At 47.9% G+C, this 22,568-nt stretch overlaps 1 protein-coding gene and 1 pseudogene across 3 annotated transcripts in view; one reads left to right on the plus strand and one right to left on the minus strand.

Annotated features, from left to right (window-relative positions):
* The first annotated feature begins 398 nt into the window (after positions 1-398).
* On the plus strand, positions 399-1,256 carry LOC147460894 (aspartate aminotransferase, mitochondrial pseudogene; annotated as a pseudogene).
* A 6,460-nt stretch (positions 1,257-7,716) lies between these two features.
* Positions 7,717-22,568, minus strand: part of LOC147460895 (putative potassium transporter 17) — a 129,329-nt gene continuing 114,477 nt past the window's right edge. For all 3 annotated transcript variants that reach the window (XM_086508595.1, XM_086508594.1, XM_086508592.1), the window contains 2 exons: positions 9,872-10,278; positions 7,717-9,195 (listed from right to left, as the gene is read on the minus strand). In XM_086508595.1, coding sequence (XP_086364721.1) covers positions 8,704-9,195; positions 9,872-10,278 — 899 coding nt within the window. In that variant the 3' untranslated portion in view covers positions 7,717-8,703. The remainder of the gene's footprint in view (positions 9,196-9,871; positions 10,279-22,568) is intronic.

A 22,568-nucleotide genomic window follows, 5' to 3' on the forward strand; every position in this document is an offset into this window, starting at 1 on the left:
CCGAGAGGGTCCATCCAGTGTGAACCAGCCTAGACCAATTGTACTAACTATGTCCTGTGAAAGTGACACTGTGGCTTGCTAGAGGTTGCCCGCCACAAGACCGCTCACCATCTCGGTGAGAGGAAATACTGAAAAAAATGCCTCAAAAAGTGGAGTTAAAAACACTGCACTGCTTGCAAACGCCTTAAGCCTTTGAATATGCAGGAACCCAGTATGATTGCATAGTTGAAGAATCCAATTAGCAAAACAGAATGAGGCTCCACTGCAAAGAGATTTGCTCAGTTTGGATCCAGGATATCTTTATCGTCCCTAACCATGGTGAGAGGAAAATGACCTGGTCCATACTTGCAGATGAACCTTGCAACACTTTCTGCACAACACTATTTTTGAAAGGGGGAATGACCATAAGGTGTAGTAACAACGCAAATATGGTTAAGCTCTATCATGATGGCAGAACGAAAAGCTATCACAACAACAGAATGGCCACCAGATGAATGTCCGATAGCCACATGCTAGTGGGCTGAATTGTGGGGTGTGGGAAAAACTACCTGTGGACCTGGCATATGGTGAGGATGCACAAGTGTTGAAAGACAAGAAAGTGGCATCAGTTCAAGCACTTTCTGGGACAGGTACTGTCCGCCTCTTTGCAGACTTCATAAAAAGGTTCCGACCTGAGTCAGAGGCTTACTTACCCGTGCCAACATGGTCCAATCATCACAACATCTTTAGAGATGCAAATGTGAATCAACATACCTACAGATATTACTTAGCTAGCACACGAGGATTGGACTTTGAAGGATTGAAGGAAGATCTGAAGAAAGCTCCCAATAATTCTGTAATATAGTTGCAAGCATGTGCTCATAATCCACTTGGAGTGGATCCCACACCAGAGCAGTGGAAAGAACTTTCTAAACTTTGCAAGGAAAAAGAGCATGGCATACCAAGGCTTTGCCAGCGGAGACACCCAGAGAGCAACCAAGCTATCAGGATTTTGCTAGTGGATGGTCACCAGCTAGCCTGTGCACAATGATTCGCTAAGAGCATGGGTCTGTATGGGCAAAGGATTGGTTGTCTATGTGTTGTTTGCGATGATGCTGCACAGGCTACAACAGTCAAAAGTCAGTTAGAGTACATTGCCATTAGAGTACATTGCCAGACCAATGTATAATAGTCCACCTGTGCATGGATCTCTGTTAGTGGCGAGGGGTGGCTGGGTAGGGGCGAGGAGGTGGGTGGGTAGGAGCGAGGGAATGTGAGGGGAGGGTAGGGGGAAGGGGAGGTGAGGGGGAGGGTAGGGGCGAGGGTTACTGAGTAGGGGAGAGAGGGGGTGGGTAGGGGCGAGTGGAAGGTGAGGGGGTGGGTAGGGGCGAGGGATTGTAAGGGGGAGGGTAGGGGCGAGGGGGTGAGGGGGAGGGTAGGGCGAGGGCGAGGGTAGGGGCGAGTGGAAGGTGAGGGGGTGGGTAGGGGCGAGGGGGTGGGCAAGGGAGGGTAGGGGCGAGAGGGGGTGAGTATGGGCGAGGGGGTGAGGGGGAGGGTAGGGCGAGGGCGAGGGGGAGAGGGGAAAGGGACTAGGGCGAGGCGATGGGGAAAGGGGGCGAGGGACTAGGACTAGGGCGAGGGGGAGGGTAGGGCGAGGGCGAGGGGGTGAGGGTAGGGTGAGGGGTAGTGAGGGGGCGAGGGCGAGTGGGAGAGGGGAAGCGTAGGGCGAGGGGTAGGGGGCAAGGGGATGAGGGGGACTAGGGGCAAATAAGAAGCACCCAACTATCATGACCAAGACAGATATCATGATTTTGGAATTCACCTTGCACGACGGGCTCTGTGAAGGGAGTTTGCTAGACGTAGAGGAGAGATTTGTTCTGGTCGGAGAAGCAGACACGAGGGTTGATGTTTGAGGGTTGGTGAACTCCTGTAGGGGAGATTTCTTCCCGCTTATATACTTTTTCATAGGCTTTCCAAATTCAACGGCTTTCATCAAGAGGGCTTTCACCGAGAGCGCATCAGGAGTATCTTCTGTGACCTTCAACTCTTGAGCTAGCACATTAGGTTAGTGACTATGGAAACATTTGAAGAGGGTGTATCTTCAGGCCAAGAGTGAATAGAGACTCCATAACAAGGCATAGATTTGGTAGCCTCCAACCACTCGAGCAGATCTTCATCTGACCCTTCAGGTGTAGTAGGCTGTTCTTGTTCAGGTTTGGTTTCCATTGACAAAGAAACTTGCTGCACCACGGGATCCATACCACCTTCTAAGAGAATGGGTTGCATTGAGGAGCCAGAAGTATGTATCCACATTGCGTCGTTTCCCCAATCATGAAGTGCTTTAGTGTGTCGCAGCCATGGTCTTCCAATGAGCAAAGGAAATCCGCTCTCAACCTGGGGAAGACGAACCACAACAAAATCCAAGTTAAAAGTAAAGTCTTGTACCTGCAGAGGCACATTGTCCACTATGCCCACTGGGTAGACTGTCCGCTGGTCGGCCAATGTAACTGTGAAGGGAGTAGGGCGAGTAGGCTGTAGACCTAGAGCTAACATAGTGAACTCGGGCATCAAGTTGATGCCAGATCCACCATCCACTATCACTCCTGAGAATTGCCTACCCAAACAGACACTGTCAAGTGAGGGCTTCTATAATCAGTGAGTGGAGCAGCAGGATTGGATATCATATAAGACTCTGATGGTCGCACTGGTAGGTGCCCGCCACTAGGACCTGCTCCAGGATAAAGTGATTGAATAATAGCAAGGGTGTCACCTCTAAACTTTGCATCTAGTCGCAGCATGTCATAGAGGGACACTTGTTGGAAGGTGTTCTTCAAGACTGACTCTGCTGTAAGCTTCTCTTTTTCTACCTGTTGTTGTTTCTCTGGTACCTTGATCTTTTGTAGATTGGAAGCTGCTTCCAAGAAAGCTTCATCAATATCGGAGAGCAAGGATTTGGATTCCTTCATGGCACTAGGGGATGGCTTGTTAACAGCTGCAGACAGGGTATCCACTGGTGTGAGAATGTGTGGGGGAGTTGAACTTGATGGAATGCTAAGACCGAGAGCGGCTCTCTCGGCCCGGGTGAGGACGCTCGATGGCTCCTCTGCCAACTGCTGCGGCTTATTTTGAGGGGTAACCACGTGGGTAGAAGGGGGCGGCTGAGAAACGGTGCTTACTGCTATCAAATTGAGCTTGGGAAAGGCAAACTCATTCTGGATTTGAATTGAGTTCGAAGCCGTGGATGCACGAAGTTTAGGGCAATCCTTACTGTAGTGATCCTTCGTTTCAGGGCAATGACGGCACGGAGGGGACCCTTCTGGCAGGGGACATTTGCTTTGGTAATGCCCATATTCCCCGCATCTGTAGCACAAAATGGGCCGATTTAAAGGGCGAGTCGAAGGGCGAGGTGGTCCTTGCTCCTGGTGCATTGAGTTGGAGGTGGAGGCATAGAAGCTTTGAGGTGATGAGGGAGCATGGGTATGATAAAAGCTCTGAGAGGGAAAAGTGCTCTGCATACCTTGCATAGGAGGGGCTGTCAGCAAAGGTGGCATATGGTGTGGATGGCCACAGGGAGAAACCATGTTGGATGCAGGTGCTGGCCCTTGCTGAAGAGAAGGACCAAGACTTTGCTGTATTTGTCGCAATCCCTTGAGGTAGTAACAATCCTTGTCCTCATGTCCAGATTTTTCACAGAAGTGGCAGTAAACCCGAAGGGGACATTCCTGTGGAGGGTGCCCTGGAGAGCGACATGAGCTACACCAAACCATAGCCTTAGTCTCTTGCTCACCCTTGAGCTCTTCTAGCTCGTGCTTGATCTGTTCCAATGCCTCGTGATGTGGAGGTGTCTCCTGTCTAAGAGAGAAGGACCTCTCCTCTTGAAGAGCTCGCTGTAACTTTAGGGCTTCCAGTTCCCTGCGTAAAGAAGTTAAAGGATCAGAAGGACTTTCCAAAAACACAGAGGGGGTCTCTATGTGAGGGGGGTTGGAGAATAGCTTCCTAGCCCCCTCTATCCTCGTCGCAGATGCGATGAACTCCTCCAGAGTGGCGTCGGGTCGAGGACTCTCTCGTAGTTTTGGGAAGCGCCTTCTCTACCCATTTCTTAACCATAAATTCACCTGGTTGCTGGGGAAGCTTGGCAACCAGAGACTTGGTTTTCATCATAAGTTCTGCAAAGGTCTCCTCTGGCTGGAGCACCATGTTGGCCAACTCATCCAACACCTTCTCCTGGTAGTCACCTGGCCTGAAAGTTGCACAGAACTGTTGTCTTAAGGTCGCCCAAGTTGTAAAATGGTTCTCTGCAAATTGGCTATACCATTTGTCTGCTAAGCCATCCAAGGTGGATGGAAAGAGTACCAAATAATCATCTTCCCTGTTAAGACCACGACCCCTACAGAGAGATACAAACCTCCTTGCATGGTCGTCAGCATCTTCTGAGGAGAGTCCTTTGAATGTAGGGAACTTGATGTTTACCTTAGCCAAAACGCTAGCCAACGGCTCCATGGCCCCTTGCTGAGCCTGTTGCTCTGTAGCCTGCTGTAGCAGAATAGGGGAGAGATTTATTGGAGAAGGTGTTCTGGAAGATGTGGAACCGGAGGGAGGAATGGGTGATGTCGTATGTGGAGGTATGGGTGATGAGGTTGATGGACTTCTAACAAGTTCCAAGGGTCGTCTTCTGTTGTAGTACTTCAGAGGACTCAGGAGTGCGCTTTGACGCTCGACTGACCACCTTGTTTGGGTCATGCAGGGACCACGAACCCAACCAAGCTTTGGGCAAAAAAACCTTGAACTAGATGAAGACTAGTCTAGACTCTACTAGACCAGGCAAGTGACTAGACCATGCTGGACCAGGGACGAGGAGGACTAGACCAGGGACGAGGAGGTCTAGACCAGGGATGAGGACAGGTTTGATTAGGGCGAGGGATGACTAGGGCGACAGAGGACTAGACCAGTTGGACCAGGCGAGAGGAGAACAGTGCAAGGCAAGGTCGGCGAAGCTAGGCAAGGTAGGTGAAGCTAGATAGACCCAACTAGCTTCAAGATTTGCACCTCACAGAGTGAGATTTCAGTTGAGGTCCCACCGTGATCGCCAAAATGAGAGCACCTGTAGCACGGATAATGTGTCGTGCTCTCTACAGTGGGTGATCCTCAGTGCAATGTGCGTGACAATCTCACTCAAACAGACTGAAAAGAAAGGAAACATCAGACATCAACAGAGCTCACAAAGGCACAATAGAAGACCAGAACATATGACTCGACTATCTCAAGAACTGATACAGACTCTGGCGTGGCAGCACACTTAGCTCCAGCCCAGGACTCTCAGGTACAATGGGGTGTCGAGGCTCAGATGTGCAGGGATGGTGAATCAGTGCTCTGTGTATAGACTCACTGCTCTCGATGACGATGCAGGACCAGAGGTGAAGAAGATAATCCTGATGGCCAACCGCTACTACTCATATGTACCACCATAAAGAGCCACCAACGGCTCATAAATGTCAGCCATGTGGTGACCTAGCCACGATGTCCACTAGACCACCGTCGGTACCCTGCCACGTGTCACTCCCAGCCGAGAGGGTCCGTCCAGTGTGAACCAACCTAGACCAACTGTACTAACTATGTCCTGTGAAAGTGACACTGTAGCTTGCTACAATCATCTTCCTCATGCATAATCTTCGATTTCAGCTCTTTACGCAACAATGCAGTTTTGCCCTCATTGCGACTTGCATAAAGACCAACCAAAATATTCCAAGGCTATTTTGCAGATTTCGCTGAACGAATGTGAGAAGTAATAGTGTGCTTTACAGACAACGCAATCAATGCATGAGCCTGCACATCTTTTACATCCCAACGAGCCTACGACGGAACAAGCTCGTTCTGCCTACGGCAGAACAACTCTAATAGCAGAAATCCTTGCAGTAAGACCTACAACATCCTCAATATCGCCTATATCCTCAGAACCAGGATGTACATCAATGCCCTGCATAATATTCCATACACCCTTTGACACAAGAACATGTTGCATCATGTAAGCCCACATAGGGTAATTGTCCCCGTCCACTGTGTCCTCAGTAACAAACATCTTGAATACATCTGTGTTGTTGTCGGCCATGGCGAATGCTTGCACCTGATGTGAAAACTGCCCAAAAAGAGGAGAAACAAAGCAGGAACAACATATGCTATATATCACAAATTGTAAGGGACCTATCGTGAAGAAAACGACACTGACAAAAATTTTGCACAAAATGACAAAATAGCATGCACAATACTGCATGTAGTGGAAATGGAGACTAAAATGAGCTCGAATCAAAAATATGAGCAGACTGTATTCTTTGAGCTTATCGAGAATATTTGTCGACCTGCAAACGCTCGCCAAAGCTCATAGAAATCGAAAAGAGTGAGCAGGGGTGTGTTGGAGCTGCTGCCGACTAAGCCCGGGAGGACGCAACCTACTCTGATTCCAATTGTTGAATTAGGGTTCCAAGAAAACACACATAGCTTGGAGAAGACGAAGGAAGCTCGAGGCACACAATAGAGAGTGTATTACTTAGTGTGCAATGAAAAGATCAATTAGCCCTAGAGTGATGGATGTATATACAATGCATGGGAAAAAAACCTCTTAGTGAGGGAAAAAATATCCCGACGGTCCTAATTGTGTTCACACACATCATTACCACATGTATATGGTGACACTTTTGTTTCAACATGCCTTCTACTTGCTAAAACATTTTTTATTCTAAGGTCTCCCATCGATGCCTTCAATTGAAATCATTGGTAGAAAATCTTTTACCTATTAACATATGCCAAAGGAATTTATGGCCTGTTGGTAAATATTGTTTTTAGGTGGTTTGTGCCATTCTACACTGAGGCGCTTGTTTCAAGTTATCACTATTTTTTGTCACTTTTCTATTGGAGGATTCTCCATTTCACCACTTCAAGTTTAACTCTTTAAGAAAATACTAGACATTTTGAAACATCCCAAGCCTTTGATACTTCCTCAAGCTTATGCTCATAATCTATGTTGAATCCCAAAAAATAGAAAAGCAATATATCTAGAATGAGACCACACACACCAATGCCATGCAAAAAACAACTCCAAAACATATTACGGGTAACAATTCTAGTCACAAATTACTTGTAAGCCTAGATATCACCAATCAAGACTATAACCCATTTAACAAAGTAGAATTTATTAATTGCTCACATTTTGATGGAAGCCTGCTCGTCCATGATCATATTTTGCCATATTTTCGGCTCATGCACTTAGTTTTACCATGATTGTGTAATACTTTTCTCCCCTTGTAGTACCACAATTGTTTACATAGATTACACAAGACAAGTTGAAAACCACTCAAAAAAATGGTGAAAAATCACAATGACCTACATCAGAGGATAAGAAAGAGAGGGTGACCCACTATTCAATGTCTCCCTCTATAAATATAGAAAAACAAATGTCAACTAGCTCTTACATGGCTTACATATGCATAAGACAATGCTTTAGCTAATGACCTCTTACTAGAAAAAAAACCTTGCACCTTGCCATTTGTTCATCTTCTTGTCCAAAAATCATCTCCTAGAGTGCACTAAGTGCAAGATATGCCCAACATGGATATTGTGCAACATGTTGTCCAAACAAGTCATTGATGGAGATTTCTTCTAGTATATTAAATACATATATCTTCTTTGTGGCTTTGCTCTTTAGGTCATTGGAATTATCTTATGATCTATCATCATCTCCACCTACTATGAACACCATTTGGATGGGGATTATATGCGTCGTCCTCACAAATACCCTTCACCTAAAGGGGTTGATATACACATTACAAAGAGAGAACTTGTATGCGAGGATCATCATGAAGGCATGCTGCTATGTAGTACAGAGACAAAAAATGTTGGCCAAGAATGCAAAATGCTTGCACATTTTTGAAAGTGGAAAATGCTCATGTGATGGCGATAGTGTTCGGGAAAGGTTTGCCTCGGCTTAGCCTAGAGCCAGGTTGAAAATCTAGATTAGCCAAGGAAAAGGGAAGAAAAACTGGTAAAAAATACAAGGAAATAGTCCAAAAAAATCCTACAAATTTAATAATATATATTAGGACTTCCAGTTTGGATCTTGATGGCTGTATGAGGAAAAAGACTTTGCCAAAACTGGATGGCGATCAAGGAAGAAAGTTATGGGAAAAAGTCAATTTTCATAGCCCAAGTTTCACGGGTACTTGAAGTCTCATGGATGCTTGTTGTGTTCTCCAATAAAAGGTGAATTTCACCACTTCGTAGATAGTTGTTTTATGCATCTACAAAGTGAATTCATTTCTATTACCAACAATTCACTTGAAAAGGCTTGTAGACAATGGCTTTAAATGTATCCAATGGGCATGGAAGCCATGGCAAACGAGAAGCACTACGATGTTGCGAGTACTTAAGGGTAATCATTAAGCAATCAAGGTAATTATTTCAAATAGCTTTGCCATGAAAGATCCAACCATTATAGTCAGATAGTTTCTTACATTGCTTACATCCACTCTTTTATGTGAGGGGTTGATCCAATTGGTGGCCCAATCACAAGTGCAAGATTAGATATGTCACAAATGAATGAAACCACACCTTGCAAATTCTGTGTCTTGCAAGTGGCCAAATTTATACTCCCCTCACATATATCCTCAATGGTAAAGAGAGAAGTTGCAAAAATTTCAATACCAACACACCAAATCATTTACAGCAGGGCATCTCTCATATATCAACTCGCATGCCGAGTTCCAAGAAATTTAAATAGGGTATTCTCCAAGTGTCAATGACAGATCTGCAGTTGTTCACCAAAAACTGGTATATACTTGTAATAATTGCTCCCATCCATGTTGCATCTTTGGTTGTTCTCAAGATCGTTCTGCCAAGAACAAAAATGGCACCAGAAACTTTGGCAATCTCAAGCTCTTCTATGTCCTCTGAGGTGAATGTTTGCACAGATTCCCGACTAAATTCCAACTCATGTGGTAGCTCATGCGGTAGCGCAGCGTCATAGGCCATTTTGGCTGTGATGTAGCCCTTCAAGGTCTTGACAACAGAGGTTGTGAACTCCTCCCCTTCGGTATCGATGATGTCCGTATACCCATATTGTGCTATACATCTATATGCCCCTCTGAATCTTAGGCAACCAACTAAAAAGCGCTCGTTTGGTAGTACGGTCTTCACTGGGATGTATCGGATAGTTATGAGCACAATGATCTGGTGCAACAAAACAGTAATTGTTAATGAGGTGAAAGAGATAACCTTGCAAATTAGGGAACAGATAAATATTAACAATTTCTATCAGAAGACCAAAAGTGAAATTAATAACAAGAAAAGTCACATTGCTACTAAAGACATAAGAGCCCACTGAAGCAAGGTGAGCCAATCTTCACTGTCAAACATAAGCCTCGCATCATGGTGGGGCAAGGGCCACTAACCATTAGGAAGTCTCTTATTTAGACAAAGGTGAGACAATTTCCCTATCAAGAAGGGTTGTGTTTTAGCCGTCCCCCACCAAGATCACCGCAAGCATCCCCTAAGACCATTCTAAACGGAACAATGGAGGCATCCTCCTCAACAGGGACCGTCTTCCTCTAATGATCTACTCTAGGAGAATGTGTCACCCAAAGTCAGAACTCCCAGATATCTGGAGGTTATGGAGTGCAAGCCTCAGTACTTGACATCTATCGAGCTCAAAGTCAAGTTCACAGATATCTTGAGGTTATGAAGCGCAAACCTCGGTACTCAAAACATTAATCCAACACAGTTTTGGACAGACAAAACTCAGCACAAAATCATCAAAATTGAGCTTGCTTTTTGAAAATTAACTTGATTTGCTCACTAGTTAAGCAACTTCAAACTCTTTTGTATGTAAAAGCGCAGACAACTCGACCTGGTGCAAGGAACGAATGTTTTTGACATAATGGGAGACAATGGGTGGAACTCCAAGTAGCATGTCACTATAGAAGAAGCAAAGACCCGGAACACGCTTCGCTCCAGTGGTTGCAATCAGAGCACCCAAATCCTCCTCGCTCATGAGATTTTTCATTTCAAATTCGTATCTTCTGTCATGCCCGTATTTCCAGCTTCTCATGATAATGACAAGAAGGATGGATACTGCAAAAGGAAGCCAGCCACCTTGAGGAATTTTGGTTACTACTGCTGACATATAGACGCCTTCAATGAGACCAAAAACTACTAAAAACAATGTCACCAGCCAAATGGGAGTGCGCCAGATTATCAGCATAACCAGACACATCAGTACTGTGGTAATTAGCATGACAAAAATGACAGCAACACCTGAAATGAACAGTTTTTTGTTAGAACATCAACAAAAACCTGTTCATTAATGTACTGCCAAAATACTGCTGAAATATATCAATAATGTTCTCCAGCTGTGCATTGAATTTATTGAAAGGGACTAGTTCTAAACTTTTGCACATCAGTTGGTGCCTACTGGCTGTATTCTGCCCTCCATCTAAGAGTTGTTCTATTCTTTTGACTATGGACGATTTTAAGCGAGACCTTTTATGTGCAATTCAAAGTGGCAATCGAGTCAAACCAGGTCTTAGAACTATTGCAATGTCATAAATCTCCATTATTGACCGTTGTATACACAAAATAGATGACTTGCATTAAATTCGAAATCATGCATGTGATTGCAAGAATTAACAATGTATGCCAATGCATGCCTTTGAACACGAGCCATACATATTAACAGATACTACTTCATGCAACTTGCAAATTTTAGGCATCAATCAGGTGAATTTAATGCACAAATTCCACAGAGGGAGAATGCTGCAGACATTCATCCCTTGACTCATGTAAGACGTCCAAATTTGTATGAGCCAACACTACTGCAACAAACTTTACGCATACAAAAGATACTGACAACTGATATAACACATAACATAGAACGGAGGTCTGACACACCCCAATACAGTAATGGTTTGTGCCAAGCGAGTTGGTGCATTGACAGATCAATTCAGTGCCAAAAGAAAGTGCTCAAATGTGCTTGTTGACAGATCAGTTCAGTGTCGGTTTCTAATGTATACATGGTTGCATAGTATGCCGGCTAAACATACTCAACCGAACCTCCCATGCTTTCATTTCTAGTTCATCAACCTAGTGTTGGTTTGTACTAGCACCCTACGTAGCCCCACAGTATGTTCAATGCATAAACCCTGATGAGCTATGCCTTTATGCTGTGCAATACTAACAAATCAGTCCAATCTGGTTTGCATCAGTCACAAATTTATTTTCTTTGTTTTTAGAAAAATTAAAAAGTACAAAGAATGAAGTGTTCTAAATCCAAGGAACAGGAGCATCGTCTTTCAGAATTACATCCAAAGCAGTTCTGCCTTAAAGTGATAATTTTGTTGCAAGAATCCAAAACAACAAGGGAACATCAGAGTGGGACGACTTTAAAATTTGGAAGTCCACTGGGCCGGAATGGGCATCTTAAGTGCCAACAAGAAGACCCTCATGCGTTACCATCCACATGAGATACGAGATATGCCTGCTTATCCTGAGTCCCAAAATGCGAGAACAAAGTATGGGAGATCTTTTGCTCTGCATCATGGCAAGGACGGTGGGGAACAGGGTGAGCAATACACACAGTGTACTCAAGAAATGAGACGGTATCCCCTAAGTGTCTGACATGAGGGCCACAACCACTCTCCCACATCCCAACCCATTCGTGACAATAGTCACCCCTCCATATCCATAGGTGTTCAGGAGGGACATCCTTAGAGGGGAAAAACGGATCCACACGAGCTCTCTTGCCACCAGAGCTGACCACTTCGATAGGCTGCAGAGTGAGCTCTGGCAATGTCTCACCCCTGAAGTCTCAGTTTGTAGTGACCTCGATCTGTGAAGACCGAGATGCTAGAATAGGATGGTTGCGGCTATCAAGTACCCCAATCAGCCACATGGAGCAGCAAAGAAATCTCCCTTCTCCCCACGAATCGCTGCATGCCTATCATCTGGGATACCTGCCTCAATCTCAGCCATATGAGTAGTAATCCCTTTCGGGGCTCAAAACCTCCAGAAAAATGAACTCGACATCTATCAACGTAAGCTCCAACCAATGAAATAGACAACGAACGGCTGTCATCCATCTGGCTCAATCAGTATGAATCCTCTATCTTTGACGAGCATCCTGATCCTTGACATAAGAATTCTAGATAATACGCTGTCGCTTAATCTCCTCCAAACATCTGGGCTGCTGACGAATCATACCACTCACCTCCCGCCAGATACGCACTGAGGATCTCCTGGAGGCAGAAGCAAGAACTGTACAGACACAGAGGAACATCAATGAAAATTCTGCCTCCAAGGGCCATCAAAATCCATTAAACCATATCACAGGCACACTGCTAACATAAAAACTGAATTCCAAGGCTCAACCTGAGAAAAAAGACCTTTTGACAATGAGCTTGGAAAGCAAGGCACTACGGCTCTGCATTTCGAGGTCAATGATATCATCATTTCCCTCCACCCTTGGCACAATAATAGTGTGCCATGCTATTCACTCTCTAAAGCCATCACAGCCTCTCTAGAGAAAATTGCGCACAAGGAGGTGCAACTGAGATAAGACCCCTGAAAGCAACATCCAATAGGAAGTGGTATACCAAGCTGTCACAAGAAGCACCCAGTCCACAACCATAGCTCTTCTGACAAGAGATACATATATCAAAGAGCAATGACAGAGCTTTCTCCAATGGATTGCAAAACTGGCTCAACTTAATGCTGTACAAAAATGTCAATACCCACCTCAATTTCCAAATAGCTGAAAGCCTGACCAGGAGCTAGCAAAGTAAAGCCATCCAACAATCCCCAATGGCACTAAAAGACTACTTCCTTTGATGGCATTGCCACTGCTAGACAGAAAACTAAAAGGGATAATGTGCATCACGATGTGAAAACAATTGTGTCAATTCCTCTCTCTCTCTCTCTCTCTCTCTCTCCCCATGGCTGCTGCCCTGCTCTGTTTTTAGGGTTTGCGCAGCAGATCGAGGTCTGTTTTAGGGTTCGCGCAGCAGTAACAAGCTGTTTTTAGGGTTCGCGCAGCAGACAGAGGCCTGTTTTGGGGTTTGCGCAGCAGTAACAGGCTGTTTTTAGGGTTCGCGCAGCAAACAGAGGCCTGTTTTTAGGGTTCGCGCAGCAGTCAGCAGCAGGCTGTTTTGCCCTCTCTCTCTCTCTCTCTCTCTCTCTCTCTCTCTCTCTCTCCTGCGCGCTGCCTCCCCTGCGCGTGGCTCACTGCGCGCTGCCTCCTCTGCGCGCTGCCCCACCCCTGCACGCTACCCCTGTGTGCTGCTCCCTCCTGCGCGCTGCGCTGCTCCCTGCACGTCAAGTGAAAACACACACCCCATCCCCATCCCCTGCCCGCTGCCCCCTGCATACACACAAGCTGAGTGTTCTCTTCCCCTCTTCTTCACAATATGAAGAGAGGGTAGCTACGAAGCCAACCATGTCTTCCCCCATCATCAAGACGCCGACACCGACAAAGAAGACAACGTCCTTCATGCTCACGAATAAGAGGCTTGCACAATTGGAGAAGGACATGAAGGAATGGCGGATGGAGAGAGAAATATGGAAGGAGGAGAAAGCCAACTTCATCAAGCTATGGAACGAAGAGAAGGAGGACATGAGAGCGGAAATCCAAAATCTCAAAGAGGAGAAGGAGAGAAGGGAACGGGAGAACGAGAAGGAGAGGGAGAGATGGAGGAAAGAGCAAGAAGAGATGAAGGCACAAATCGATCTCCTTCATGCTTCCCTCACATCCCTCACCCCCGAGGAAGGAGAGATTAAAGGGGAGGCTAAGGAAGCCCTCAAGGAGGAGATCACCAAAGCCCTCACCGCAAGCATTGAGGACAAATTAGAGGCCACCAAAGAAGGATGGGTCGAAGTAGTCAAAAAGAACATCAAGAAGGTAGCAAGAGAGGAAGCCCAAAAAGATGAAGTACTCATCGTACACACAACCATCGAAGAGGAGAAGATGCGACAAGCTCGCCGTCTCAATGTGCGAGTGACCGGCATCAAAGAAGAAGAAGGGTCTACACCCGAAAGCGATGGGAAAGCTTTATGCAAGAAAGTGGGATACAAGGAAGAAGAGATCCCTTTCTCCAAAGTTTGGAGAGCCGGCAAAGATCCAAAGAAAAGAGCTCTCATCCTCCAATTCGCCTCCGAGGAGTCTCGAACTTCCTTCCTCCGAAAGAGGGTCATCCTGAGAGGGATCGACGGCCCACCGATTTATCTAGATGATGACCTCACAAAGATGCAACAAGATCACCGTCGCGCGTGCATGCCTCGAGTCCACCAAGCCCGCAAAGAAGGGAAGAAGGCAGTATATCGGGATGGTAGGGTTATCATTGATGGCAAGACCATCGCATAGGGACTCGCGGCCTGTGGGACACACGAGGAGATTCATGTCACGGTTTGGAATTGCAATGGAGACTTATGGACACACCCAGAGAGACTTGAGGAGGTGATGAGAGGTCGAGACATCATTCTACTCACAGAGACACACGAGAGCCCGGAGAGAGGGTTACCACGGATACATGGATTTCAGTGGGAGTCTCTACATCGAGGATGTATGCGCCAGCACACCACTCGCGGCTCAGGAGGAGTGGCCATACTCTTTAGACAGGGGCTTCACAGCAGACTACAGATTGTTGCCCGGGACCCACAGGCCCGCTACATGTGGATTCGCCTCGAGCTCTCACGAGACAGGATCGTCTACATTGCCCTTTGCTATTTTGCTCCCACAGGCTCCAGATTCGCCCCTATTGAGCAGGAGTCACCGTACGCATGCCTCACGGAGGAGATTATGGAGTACTCCACACTGGGTGAAGTCTTCCTTATGGGAGACTTCAATGCTCGTACACGCAGTGAGCAGTGTGAGACATATGACCATGAGGACCCAGAGACACTACACACTCTAGATGAGGAGGCTACTAGGAGAGACACAGCAGACAGAGCTCCAGTCACAGCTTATGGACGACATCTACTTCGACTTGGCTCCCAGCACCGTCTCGTTATTTATAACGGGATGGTCCAGTGGCCCACCTCAGGGGGCCTGACTTGTATGCCACATGGAGTTGCAGAAGGAGGGGGGAGTACAGTCGACTATATTCTGGGACCCAGGGAGGCTACACACCTTATCACATCCTTCACCATTCCACCCATACCCATCGGAGCCGACCACACATACCTCTCTTTCTCTATCACCGGAGATACCATCACACACAGCTCCACAACACGCACTCCACACACCACCATCCATTTCACACATGAGTTAGCCTCTATTTACTCGGCCAAGGTCGAACATGGCCTATGTCTCCTCCACCCATCCACACCACTCTCAGTTCTCACATCACATATCTCTTCCGTTCTCCACACTTCAGCTATTAGCTCTTTTCCACACACCACTCACACAGGACGCACTCCCCCCCCCGGGGCTATGCCTCAGAACCGCTGGTATGATGATGAGTGCAGAGAGCTATACCGACGCCTCCAGGCACGACGAGCCTTAGGAGAGATCACAGAGAGAGAGGCCAGACAGCATATGAAGACGCTGACACGCCAAAAGCGGCGAGCATTCGAAGAGGCACAGGAGCTTGAGCTATACCGCCTATTCATGAGCATGGATAGCGCGACGGCATGGCGCACCCTACGCGAGCCACGTCCGACTACAGCTATTGAGGATCCACAGATATGGCATGATTATGCAGAGCGACTTTATGAAGTGCCAGGGCAGCCTCCTATTCCACAACCACACGAGCCTCGCCCCACGTGCTCCTCCTTCTTTACGGCAGAGATGGTAGAGAGGGCCATACGCCGCATGCAGCACAGACGATCAGCTGACCATACTGGATTACAGAGTGAGCACATCATTTATGCGGCCTCCACTATAGCCCCGTTGATTGCACATGTCTTCAACCGGGCTATAGGGGAGGGCTTCCCAGAGGAGTGGACACAGCACACCATAGTGCCTATCCACAAATCTGGCGACACCCTGGACCCAGGGAACTACAGGACTATCATGATTGGCCACACGATGGCCAAGCTATATGGAGCAGTACTTGAGGCACAGCTCAGCTGCTACGCAGAGATCGAGGGTTTACGAGCTCCAGGCCAAGCAGGTTTCAGACGAGCTTTCTCCACCATTGACCACATCTTCGTTCTGCGCTGCCTCATTGATGGGGCAAAGGCGCGGAAGAAGAGGCTTTACTGCTGCTTTGTGGACTTCCGCAAGGCCTTTGACACAGTCCCACGCGAGAGACTCTTCCAGCGCCTTCACAGCATTGGGGTACCAACAGAGATGATTTGGGCCATATATGCTCTATATGAGAGGGTGACGGGTCGGGTTCGTTGCCCAGGCGGTTTTTCAGAGACCATTGCTAGCACCATTGGTGTTAAGCAAGGATGCCCACTCTCCCCGACACTCTTTGGGCTATACATCGACGAGATCTCCGACTACATACTACGAGCAGGGGGAGAGGGGAGCGACTTGGCAGGTACTCCGGTCCACATCATGTTATATGCTGATGATATTGTGTTGATTTCAGAGTCACCCGAGGGCTTGCAACGCCATCTTGAGGCCTTGGACGAATTCAGCACACACAGGGGGTTGACTGTGAACCTTGGCAAAACCAAGGTTATGATCTTTCACACATCCAGTGCAGTGAGGAGCGCCGCCACCTTCACAGCAGCAGGAGGACAGGTTGATGTAGTCACCTCCTATGTCTACCTTGGCATCACATTCACCAGCCTACCAGGACCCTTCACTATGAGGCAGGCTGCTGTTGACAGGCTCACCCGAGGATATGCAGCTCTGGCCATGCTAGAGCGGAGGTGCCACCAGGCACACTTTCAGGAGCCCCGCACGAAGGGGTGGCTTTTCGACACCTTAGTCACCCCGGCCTTGATGTACTCGGCGGCAGTATGGGCACCAGGATTGACAGCTGACCAGTGGACACAACTTGAGAGACCACAGGTATATATGATCTCACGCTTGCTCCGCAGCAAGAAGACAGTGCCACACGACATTATTAGAGCCGAGCTCGCCACACCACCTATGGTTGTAGAGGCATTATTCCAGACAGTTTGCTTCATCCAGAGGATGAGAGAGCTACCTCCTGACAGACTTACCCGTAGAGCATTTGAGGCAGCTATACAGCTATCAGAGAGTGGACATGAGAGAGCATGGTACTCACAGGTCAGAGCATGGTTTGAGGGACACGGTCTTGACATGGAGAGCCTACCACCATTCCAGTACGACCCCCACTCACCATATGTTCACCTCTCTCGCAGTGAGAGGAACTTGGTATTGAGACAGGATCTGTGGCAACTATACACTAGGAGAGTCTGGGCGGCACCTAGCTTGGGGACGAGGATGTCAGATTACAGAGACCAGTTTCTCACCATATTGTCTGGGGGGTTCATACAGAGACCACGCTACATGGACACATATATGCCACATAGCTCACGGGTGGCGATTGGTCAGCTGAGAGTGGCTTCACACAGGTTAGAGATTGAGATCGGGAGACATACTGGTGTTCCGAGGGGGGGGCGAACCTGCAGAGCCTGCACAGAGGAGGTGGAGAGTGAGGAGCACTTTGTATGTAGATGCAGAGCATACACTGAGATCAGAGGCAGGTATGAGGCCCTATTTAGAGGACAGCCCACTCTCCGAGAGATCATGGAATCTCGAGATCAGAGACAGCTCGGACGTTTCTTACTAGAGATACAGAGCCATCGGGACACACTACTACAGCCACACACAGCTACACAGACAGAGGGGAGACAGTCGCAGCTCACAGACTTCTTTCAGAGGATTTCCGCCCCCCCCTCACCAGACACTCAGAGGGGAGTGACACTCCCACAGGCGGAGGTGAACCGAGCTAGACGACGACCACGAGTCACAGGCTACAGGGGCGCGAGCTCCCACCACCGACAGATCGAGGAGATCCGAGCCCGGGAGCGCCGTGCCACTGAGGAGCGAGTGGCTCAGATGAGGGCTGACCCGACAGCTTTCATCCGGGTAGCCTTGGCACCAGACCCACCCATGTACCACATCTTACACCCCCCCATTAGTACAGGATGGAGCTAGATAGCTTGATGCATTCTCATGATTGTACTACCTTGAGCATACAGACATGCATATACCCCTAGAGATAGAGCTCCATCCCTCCTCAGATACTCCACTATCTACTTTCAGCTCAGTTTTGTATCAATTTTGTTTCATTTGTCTTTCCGATAGACGGATGACATACACACAATGTACATTTGATTTGTCTCATAGGCCGATTTCGGCCTGACATAGACGTTAAAAATCTTTCTTTCTTTCTTTCTTTCTTTCTCTCTCACTCAAAGTTGCCACTTGGAATTGTAATGGATCTATGCGCCTTGATCTGGGTGCTTTTGAAGATAGTTTTATGGGAAGAGACATCGTCTTCTACTCTGAGACACATCAGGCCCCTGGGCAGTCTATGCCTCACATTAGTGGATATAGATGGGAGACAGCCTGTAGACAGGAGACACGATCAGAGCACAGAGGGCGGGGCTCAGGAGGAGTGGCGGTGTTATTCAGGGAGGAGTTGCAACCATTGATACATATAGCTCGCAGGGATGAGCAAGCTAGGTACATGTGGGTGAGATTGAGAGCAGAGACAGGCAGATATCTTTACATTGCTATTTGCTACTTTCCCCCGAGCACGTCAGTTTATGCACCACCCAGAGGACAGTCCCCCTTCTCTATTTTGGATGATGACATTTGGGAGTTCTCTAGAGATGGTGACATCATTCTAGGGGACTTCAATGCTAGGACTGCCGATCATCAGACAGTATTTTATGATACTTCAGAGGAGATGCTGAGAGAGCTCGATGTTGCAGAGACGGGCCTATCCAGACTATCACAGGATGGGGAACACACTGAGTATGGACGACACTTGATAGACATGGGGACTGCACACGGATTGGCCATCTTGAATGGCCTATAGAGATTTCCCGCTGCGGGGGGTTTTACATGCTTTCCACACAGACATGGAGCCAGCACAGTGGATTATATCATGGCACAGCCGAGCCTCATCTCTCATATCCAGGATCTCACGGTTGCCTAGACCTGTGGGTGTGGCAGTAGATCATACTATACTGACACAGACACTACATGGTGCAGCAGCAGAGGCATACCCACATACCAAGCCTGAGCAGAGACGCCGTTCGGTGAGCATGCCCCAGAACAGCTGGCATGATGAGGAATGCCGGGACACTAGAGCCAGACTTCAGAGGGAGGTACTTTTGGGGACATCACTCACAGACAATCACAGATTGACTTCCGACGCCTAGTGCGGCGGAAGAAGAGGGCATTTTTGGCTCGCCTAGAGCAGGATCTATACCAGCTATTCTTGAGTCAGGACTCGTGTGAGGCATGGCGGCTCTTTCATGAGCACTCCCCCCCCCTCCCCCCCCCCCCTGCCATTACTTCCACAGAGGCCTGGGGCCAATACGCATCATCTCTATACATAGTTCCTGAGCAGCCCTCCCTTCCCGACCCCCCCCCCCCCCCCGATCCATGCCCACACACATGTGTTTTTTTCACCACTGAGATGGTGAGGAAGGCCATTGACAGGATGAGGACTGGGAGAGCTTATGATCATGATGGCTTAGTGGCTGAGCATTTCACGAATGCTAGAGATCTACTAGCACAACTTCTAGCAGTTATGTTTAACCGTGCCATGTGTGAGGGCTTGCCTGATACTTGGAGCCTATCTACTATTGTACCTATCTTCAAGTCGGGAGACCCTATGGAGCCTGGGAATTATCACACTATCATGATTGGACACACATTGGCACGGTTGTACGCATCTATTCTTGAGCAGCAGTTGAGTAGATGGGCAGAGAGGGAGGGGATACGCGCAGCCGGGTAGGCAGGGTTCAGGAGGGGTTTTTCTACTCTTGACCATATCTTGACACTCAGAGCCATCATTGAGGAGGGCAGATCACATGGGAGACGGATCTATTGTAGCTTTGGGGATTTCCGCAAAGCATTTGACACAGTACCCAGAGCTAGATTGATGCGCAGATTACAGCAGATGGGAGTACCCATAGAGCTCATTTGGGGGGTCGTGGCATTATACAGGTCAGTAGTGGGGCATGTACGCACCTCAGAGGGTCTGTCCACACCGGTTCACTCCACTATTGGGGTGAAGCAGGGTTGCCTGCTCTCTCCTACTCTATTTGGTATGTATGTGGATGAGGTTTTTGACTACATTGAGAGAGATGGTGATAAGAGGTGCACAACTGGTAGGGACATGGATTCCACTATTGTTATATGCTGATGATATTGTGTTGATCTCCGACTCTCCGGAGGGGATGCAACGTCACTTGGATGCTTTGCATAGGTTTGCCCAGGAAAGCGGTTTGTCCGTCAACCTTGGTAAAACCAAGGTCATGGTATTTAATACCACCCCACAGTGGATCAGCAGGTCAACGCCCGCATTCACATACGGCCAGGAGACAGTGGAGTATACAGATGCTTATACTTACCTTGGAGTGGTTTTTAGTGGGCCAACATTTTCACTGAGGAGGGCAGCAGAGACTAGATTGACCAGAGCCCAAGCAGCATTGGGTAGATTGGAAAGGATGTGTTCACAGGTTCAGTTTCAGGAGCCTCAGACGAAGCTCTCGCTCTTTGACACTTTGGTGGCTTCTGCATTGCTTTATGGAGCTGAGATTTGGGGACCTTCATTGGATCATCACGGGAGGACAGGCCGCACTGATGGATGGGGGGGCATGGAGAAGCCTCTGGTCTCTATGATCTCACGGCTCATTAGAGCCAAGGCTTCAGTACCACGTGCCATTGTCCGAGCAGAGCTAGTTGCCCCCCCACTAGTGGTTGAGGCACTCACCAGATCTGTCTCCTTCATACATCGCATGTGGGAACTTCCCAGAGACAGATATGCCCGCCTTGCACTTGAGTCCTCTCGACAGTTAGCCATGCAGGGAGATACAACATGCTGGTATGGGGAGATGACATCATGGTTTTAGGCACATGGGTTCAGCATAGACAGATTACCTCCTTTCCAGTACTCACTGGATGCACCCTCTCTGACTCTTACACAGTTTGAGATCACCAGGCTCATCTGCCAGGACCTGACTCAGCTAGACACTAGGAGGACATGGATACAGCCAACACAGGAGCTGGGCACGAAGATGGCTTTCTACAGAGAGCATCTTCTCCAACTTACGAAGGACGGTTTTGTGACGAGGACCAGGTACATGGACACCCACTTGTCTCATGGGGTACGATGTGCTATTGGCCAGATACGCACATCTTCACACGAGCTGCGGATTGAGACTGGGAGATACAACGGAGTACCAGCAGAGGCTTGGACATGCCCCCTATGTGACATAGAGCCTGAGATAGAGTTGCACTACACATGCCATTGCCCCGTCTCTCTCTCTCTCTCTCTCTCTCTCTCTCTCTCTCTCTCTCTCTCTCTCTCTCTCTCTCTCGTGTGACATGGAGCCTGAGACATAGTTGCACTACACATGCCGCTGCCCCGTCTACTACGAGATACGAGGCCGCTTCCATTGCTTGTTCAGAGAGGGTTTTGGACCACTCTCCAAAGTCACAGGATACGAGGATCAGAGATGCTTGGGTTTGTTCTTGCTAGAGCTGCACAGACACAGAGATAGCCTGATGAGTGGAGAGGCTACCCAGTCTCAGAGACGGATCACAGATTTCTTTAGAGCAGACACTAGACAACCGCAGGAGCTACTCCCATAGCAGAGCTCACATTCGCCTCACACCAGAGGCACACTGATCGACCGAGCGATTGAGCTGGGGAAATCCAGGCGCCCATGACTATGGAGGACTACACAGCATCGATGGAGGCTACATCAGAAGATTCGGAGCACTCTGGCCAGCCATGCACGACGCCCGGTCAGACTACTGACCATGGAGGAGATTGATAAGATCCGCCAACGGCCGATGCTAGATTTCCTATGATTTAGGTATCCTAGCCAGCTGCTCATGTTGCTTAGTTCACATCGACCAACTTAGGATCCCATAGTATTTTTTGTTTTGTTATGTTGTTAGTTTGTTACTCTGACTTTGTACTAGATCCACCACATTGTAACTTTCTGGTCTCATAGGTCACTTTGGCCTTTTGAAGACGTTAATATAACATTTCATTTCATTTCTCTCTCTCTCTCTCTCTCTCTCAGAGCCATTGAGATCGGGAGAGCTAGACGCCCACGTCTACAAAGGCGACCACGACATTGACGGAGGTTCTATCAAAATGAACCATTTCGAGCATGACATGGGAGATGTACAGTACGACTATTTACAGAGGCGGACATTGACGATGCTCTTCAGTGAACCAATGCAATATAGTCTCGGAGAGCGCCCGATGCCAGGCATCCTCGGGCATTGATGATGATGACAATGATGATGATTTTAGTTTTTTACTTTACTTCATTTTTATTTTGTACCCAGACAATGTTTTTTCTGAGAAAAAGATCCTTCCATTAGTTAATAAAAACTGCCCATAGGGCTACAAACCATCTCTACTAGAGAGAGC

Source organism: Adiantum capillus-veneris, chromosome 3, assembly GCF_014529385.1.
Source record: "Adiantum capillus-veneris isolate H3 chromosome 3, ASM1452938v2, whole genome shotgun sequence".
Taxonomy (NCBI): domain Eukaryota; kingdom Viridiplantae; phylum Streptophyta; class Polypodiopsida; order Polypodiales; family Pteridaceae; genus Adiantum; species Adiantum capillus-veneris.